General features: G+C 49.2%; 1 protein-coding gene across 1 annotated transcript in view; it reads right to left on the reverse strand.

Moving 5' to 3' along the window:
* LRRC75B (leucine rich repeat containing 75B) overlaps nucleotides 1-6370 on the reverse strand; it is a 35090-nt gene extending 28720 nt beyond the window's left edge. The window contains exons 1-2 of the mRNA XM_006019925.2: nucleotides 6322-6370; nucleotides 5567-5802 (exon numbers count right to left, since the gene is read on the reverse strand). Of these exons, the coding sequence (XP_006019987.1) occupies nucleotides 5567-5802; nucleotides 6322-6370 (285 nt within the window). The remainder of the gene's footprint in view (nucleotides 1-5566; nucleotides 5803-6321) is intronic.
* Between the last annotated feature and the right edge of the window lie 180 nt (nucleotides 6371-6550).

Below are 6550 nucleotides of genomic sequence, written 5' to 3' on the forward strand. Positions count from 1 at the left end.
GGGGGGGGGGGGGGGGAGGAGAGAGAGAGGAAGATGTTCCAGGTATGTTCTCCTACTTCAGGAAACCTCTAGCAGAAACCCATGAGTAGGTAACGGATCAACCAACCATTGTTAATTGTATCTTATTGCTTATTTATAGTACAAGCTACTAAATCTGATTTCAATGATTTCTGAATTAAGTCTGAAAGCTGATTTGTGGGGGAACAGCCTTCTCTCAGTTTTCTTGAACCTCATGAATACTTGTTACATTGTTACTCAGGGTGGGCTCAGCCTGGCTCAACTGTTCACACCTCATTCAGGCTTCTCACCTTGTTACTCAGAGGCCTGACATCTAAGAACACCTGTGAAATTGACAGGACCTAGTCAATTTCATCATAGCTAATAATACAATACTGACAGCAGTTGAGAGAGACTAGAAGAATTAACAGCTCAATTCATATGTCAGGCAAAATTTTTTGACTGCCAGAGCAACCCGCTTATATGGCTTAGACCATACTTTCCAATTTACAGCTGCAACATTTATTTGGTGGTTTATTAAAAGAAATATGTTCAAGTTACCTGTCCTGACTGGCTTCCTTGTGCAGGCGGCTGCAGTCATTACACATCTCTAGCAACTGCAGCTAAGTCTAGTAAAATCCCTGAATCTTGGGGACCGCTTCCATTCTTAGGCTACTGATTGGTTTAGCAAGACTGGAGATTGGCTACCTTATAGGCATGTGTTGTGAGTAGGTTTTACTAAGGAAAAGTGAAAGACATCCCAACAGGAGCTATAGAAGGGCCAGCAGTGGGGAAGCTTACTGCTATTCCAGCCTCAGTGGGCATGTCAACACCCCATCTCTGGCACATCTGGGGAGGAACACTCCCAAGCAAGCCCCTCCTCTCCATTCCAGCTACATGTGTCAAACCCAGCACTGCTGCAGGAAAGATCCTCCTGGGCTGCAGCCCCAATGGCCACTCTCAAGATGTTGGTGCCTGATGTTCTTGAAGGTGATCTCAGGATCAAAGCCAGGGCAATTGCACCACCACCTTCCAGATGCAGAGTGTGCCCCTCTCCAGACATGCCAGGGACAGTCTGGCCATAGCTGATGTGTGCTGGGATACCTCTCTATGGATAATGGCACAGGAGCATAAGATCTGAGGGACCAGGTGGCTAGTCCTGGCCTTCCCCCAGGACACCTTGGCCTGGCTCCTTAACAGTACTTAGATGCCTCTATACTATTGATTTCAGTGGGAGTTGGATATCTAAGGGATTTTTTAAAAACTGGCCCTTTGTTGTCTGCTAGTCAGCATCCAGGTAGTGTTTTGCAGCACTATGTAATTACTAAGTTTCAGCATTTGTATCTCTAACAGCAAGTCTGCATGTAGCTTGTTGGAGGGGGAAGCTGCAGGGATTCCTCTTTCACCTCGCCTTCCAGGGCATGAGCCAGATACAGGACATGATGCACGCAGTTCCTCTGTAGCACGAACATACCTGGTAATTCTCATGATCCCAGACTAACTGGGAACTGTGGGAGCCCCTTGGAAATAGTTTGTAGAAAACCTCAGCAGGTAGGAGGACTTTTCTGTGCTATAGGGGGAGGCTCAAGTCTTGTCTGGGACTGAGGGTAACTCTGATTGTAATAAATGTAAATGGAAAGGACACCAGATGCTGGGGATGGGGAAGAGAAACAGATCAGGAAGATGGAAACCTGGCAAGGAAATCAACATTGCTGAAAAGAAACTTCACTGAGAGGGCAGGAGGGAGAGTTCACAAATGGAAGGGGAGAGAGTGGATGACAAAGGTTCCTCTGGGAAGGACTCTTCTGGGGCTTGATTCTATCAATGTGGAGGATTCTGATGAGGGAATAAACAAATAATTTGTCCAGTTTTTGCTCTGCTGTCAGAGGAAATGAATAAGCAAATGGGTGCCCCATATGTTCTCATTACTTTGCTGAATCTGTTCTTTAGCACATGGAGTGAAAGATGCATGGACAGCTCTGAAAGGGAGAGCAGCAAACAAAGCCCCTGCAAAGATGGAACCATGGGAGGGACAGGGGGAAGTGCTAGAATAGATTTTGACCCTAGAGAGCAGCAAAAGAAAGGGCAATACCTTCTACTCCCCACCCCTAAAAACTCTCACACCAAGCAGAGAGCAGGGTACAAAAGAGTCACCAGCTACCAAGCCAATGGGCAGAGGTAGAAGAGATCACATTCATTCCAGCCCCAGTGCAGTGAATGTTAGCTGATTTTATGTACATAGATGATGCATAGGATAGCTGCAAGCAATGGAGGAACCTAGTTTATGGATCAACCATAGACGGATGTGTTATCACGTGAGGATGCTATGGTGGCCACCTGCATGTGGGCTGGAAACATGTCAGGGCATTATGCCAGCCTCTAGCTTGACCATTAGACCTGGGGGAAGCTGACAGGCTCACCAGTCATCTCCGTCTCCTGAATGTGACATAACACGTATGGAAGTGGAAGGCTTTTGAAAGGGTGACATGGCTGGAAGCAGCAGCATATATCACAGCAGTAATTAAACTCTGTAGTTCAGCAGCACCATTTGGAGTTGTGCATTAAAGATGAATCTGCATTCCCATTACAAATCCCTTATGGGATAGCTTTATAAATAATGTAGCTGTAAATATTCACTTCACATTGATAGTCTCTAAATTCTCACCCCAGAAGAAACATTCTCTAGTGCATCTTCTCACTGCCTGTGTGTGTGTGTGTGCATGTGCATTTTTCTTCTCATAAAATACAGTGTTAAAAGAGTTTGGTTCATAGTTAAAAGAAAGCACAGAACCAGGACCTTGACCATTTTTTCTGCATGATCCATTATGTTAAAAATGATGGCACCAGCTTCCAAGCTGATATGAATCAGATTAGCTCAAATGGGCCAAATCCTGCTCCACTGACAGACATTGCACAATACCTATTTATACCAGTGGAGGGGCTGGTATAAATAGGTATTTTTAAAATACCCTTTATGACAGTTAACAGTGCTGTCAGCACTGACACGCAGAGGCCCCACTTGGGCCATATGTCCTGGGATTTGAACAGTTCCACTCCAGGTGCATCATGTGCCCGTTGCACATGCTGGTGCAGGATCACAGAACTGCCAGGATTAGGCTAAAATGCAGTGCCCTCCTGGAGGTAGGAAGGGGCAGGCACTACTTTAGCTGTGGCTGAAGGAGGTGGAATTCCTTCTGGAGCTTTAGGAGGGGGAATGCACACAGGAGCAGCATCTTTGCTTCTGTATCCAAGGCTGAAAGTACCCCCTTCCTCTGCCTTGTCTCCTGCCAGAGACTGGGGTCCAGGCCACACCCCTGTCTCATCTCCTTTGAGATGGCTTGCTCTGCTCTGCCACCACAACTAGGGGCTCCCTAAGCCTTCTTCCCATCTCCTTGCACAGGGAGAGCTTTATAATTACAAGGCATGATTTGCAGTGAAGCTAACCTCCAGCTACAGCAAATGATGACTGTCTCCCACTACCTTCCAATAGCCGGCAGTCCCCTGTCCTGGCATGCTGTATTGTTCTGGCAGCATGCTCCAGCTACTGTTAGACTCCCAGTGCAACCAGCACTGTACCTAGACTCCTGGTGGCCCCAGGCAAACTTTTAGTATCAGGCTCCCCTTCGCCAGAGATGATGATGATAATGATAATCAGACAAAAAAATTACCATTGTAGGCTTCTTTTCTGTTTGGGCTCCGGGCAGCTGCCTGGTTTGCCCATTCCTGTGTCCGGCCCTGCATGCAACAGAGCACCTATGGGGCAGAATGGAGCTGAGAGCTACAGTAGGCAAGATAAATGGAGGAGCATCCTGCCATGCCCAGGCAGGGAAGGAAACTGGGAAGACTTAAAAGGGCAAAGCAGGAGCAAATGGGAGTGTTGGATGGATTCCCTCCATCTTATGCAGCCAAATGAAATCACTATGTGATTAGTGGATGCATGTTCAGTTCCTGTATAAGCACACAGCAAAGATGCTTGTGAATGAGCCTCTGTCCTTCAAAGTAAACACAGTAACAACCAGAAAGCCTGAGATGGGGACTGGGGACTAGAGGGGGAAAAGTAAATTTGAAAGTTAAACAGGCAATGCAGTAAGGTGTTCTTTTCAGAAGAAGTGTAGAAGGAGGTGACGGATGGCTTAGCCGGGCCTGAAAGAAGTTGAAAGGCTATGTCCAAAAAATAGGTTTCCTCTCTATCGTCCTCTCCAGATGGTCCAGTGACTCAGCAGTGAAATCCCAGCTGTCATTCAGTGGACCTTCTGGAGACTTCAAGACCAACAGAGATTGAAAAGCTTTGGTCTGGGCACCCTAGGAGATGACATTTTATAATTCTGGCCTCTGGCAACCCCTGGGAAAGTCCATTCATGTAACATCACCATGTTTGTGAAGCAAATCACTGCCTCTTTTTTTTCCACAAGCTTCTGGTGATAATGCATCTTGTGTCCTCTGTGACCTTTGTCTAAATTAAACACACACATGTGCACACACAGAGGTTTTCTGTAGAAGATGTACTCTTCTATCATATTTCATGTTAAGGAACTGAATCACTGTATTTATGGCAACTCACAGACAAATAGGGTGCAGAGGTGAATGGTCCTAGTATAAATACTACTGCAAGGAGATGCAATAAAATTAATAAATCACAACTTTAGGGCCCAATATTGCAAAGTCTTACTCATATAAATGCCATTTATTCCCATGAATAATCCCATTTGCCTGGACTATTTATTTGAGTAGAGCTACTCATAGGACTAGGTATAAGGCGGTTTACATGAATCCAAGTAAATAATCTGCATCCCAACAAATCTGTGGAACTTGCTGCTACCAGTGGTGCTGCTGCCTGCTGTGGTTGTACTATTGTAAAAAGATGCCCTAATCTCATGACTCTAGGGCAGGGTTGTCAAGCATAGGGCCTGCAGAGCCATGTCATCTAGTCCACAGGGTTAGCAGATAGGATGGGAATTTGGGGGCACAGTAAGCAGGAGCAAGGCCCGCCATCAAAACCAGGGGCTCTGCTGGGGATGCATATTGGTGGCAGGGGCAAGTGATAGCTGTTAACCCCCAGGGCTGCCTCTGGCCTGGGAAAAGCCCCATAATCTGGATGCAGGCTGCAAGGAGGGCTGAGTCTGACACCCCTGTCCTAGGAAATGTACTCATGTAACAGAGCCATGCCCCAAAGACTTTACATGCTTATTAAACTTGTGAATCAGATGGAGTGAGGCAAACCACTCAGCATGTTTCCAGTGGGGATTAGGCCCTTATATGAATGGGCATAACCCTTGCTGGGTGCAGAACTATAGAGGCCTTCAAATCTCCTGTTTCATGCAATGAAACCGCTTGGGTTGAGGAGAAATGTCCCCCAATTGCAAAGCCAACTGCCTTTTGGGGATGCTGCTCACAGTGCCAGTATCTGGCCATTGCCCAAGGCAGGGCTAAAGGGAATGGGCTGGTTCCAGGGTAGTGATGGCTCTTCCCTTCTGCACAGTTTGGCACCGCACTGTCTGCACATTTGCTTTTATTTCCTGAATGGAGACAGCCCACAATGAGTTTGCCCCTAAGACACTGACCTGCTCACCTTCCCTTCCCTGCCTGGATCATCCTCAAAGAGACACTTGGTCTGCAAATGCTGCTCTGGGGCCAGCAGCCCCGGGGGCTGCCGGTTTGAATAGACTCCATGGATGGCGCCAATTCCTGGAAGCCATCTGTTGGCATCAGGGACTGAGGAGGGGTCCTGAGCACCATGCAGCTTCCAGGGGCCTTGCTGGAGGAGGATCTTCTGCCTCTTGGAGTTCAGCTCGAAGCCCCCTGTTGCTGCAGAGTCCCAAGCCCCCGCCAGCCTAAGCGAGGGAGCTGAGAGTCTGTCTCCTCCTCAGCCCTTTGTGCTAAGGAACTTGGCTAACCTCTTCCCCCAGACTCGGATCCCGGCAGGGACGAGAAACCGCGGATCTGGAAACCGGCAGTTTCCCCCTGCCTGGGCAGCGCCCCCCGCCGCTCCTTTCTGTCACTATTGTTGTAGGGGAACAAAGAGGAGAGGCCGCCTCCCTCTCCCCACGTACACACCTAAGGACTGCTGAGCCAGCGCTGCCTGCCCGATGGTGGAGCCGCACAAAGCGCCCGGCCCGGCCCGGCCCGGCCCTGCCCCGCCCAGGCTCGCTGCTCAGATCAGCCCGCGTTTAAAGGGACCCCTGGGAGGGGGCGACCCGAGCCACGCCTTGTCGCTCCGCTGAATGGCCTGGCCTGGGCGAGCATGTGATGCAGTGGGGACAGAGCAAAGGACCTGGCTCCAAAGCGGGGAGCCCGCTGCCTCCCCGGGGCGCGCTACTCGCGGGCCTCGCTCCGTGCAGTCGCACTTGATCCCAGTGCAAAGGTACCACGGCATGTTTCCTTCCAAGAGGTGGAAAAAAAGCACCCCCCACAAGTGTCCAGTCCGGCTGGACCAAGGAGGATGATGTGGCCGGGCACTCCGTGCGCCCCAGTATCTAACAGCCCAGTCCAGCGACACCCCCTGCCCGATTGGGGATATGTGTGTGTGTGTGTGTGTGTGTGTGTGTGTGTGTGT

Source organism: Alligator sinensis, unplaced genomic scaffold (assembly GCF_000455745.1).
Source record: "Alligator sinensis unplaced genomic scaffold, ASM45574v1 scaffold505_1, whole genome shotgun sequence".
Lineage (NCBI taxonomy): Eukaryota > Metazoa > Chordata > Crocodylia > Alligatoridae > Alligator > Alligator sinensis.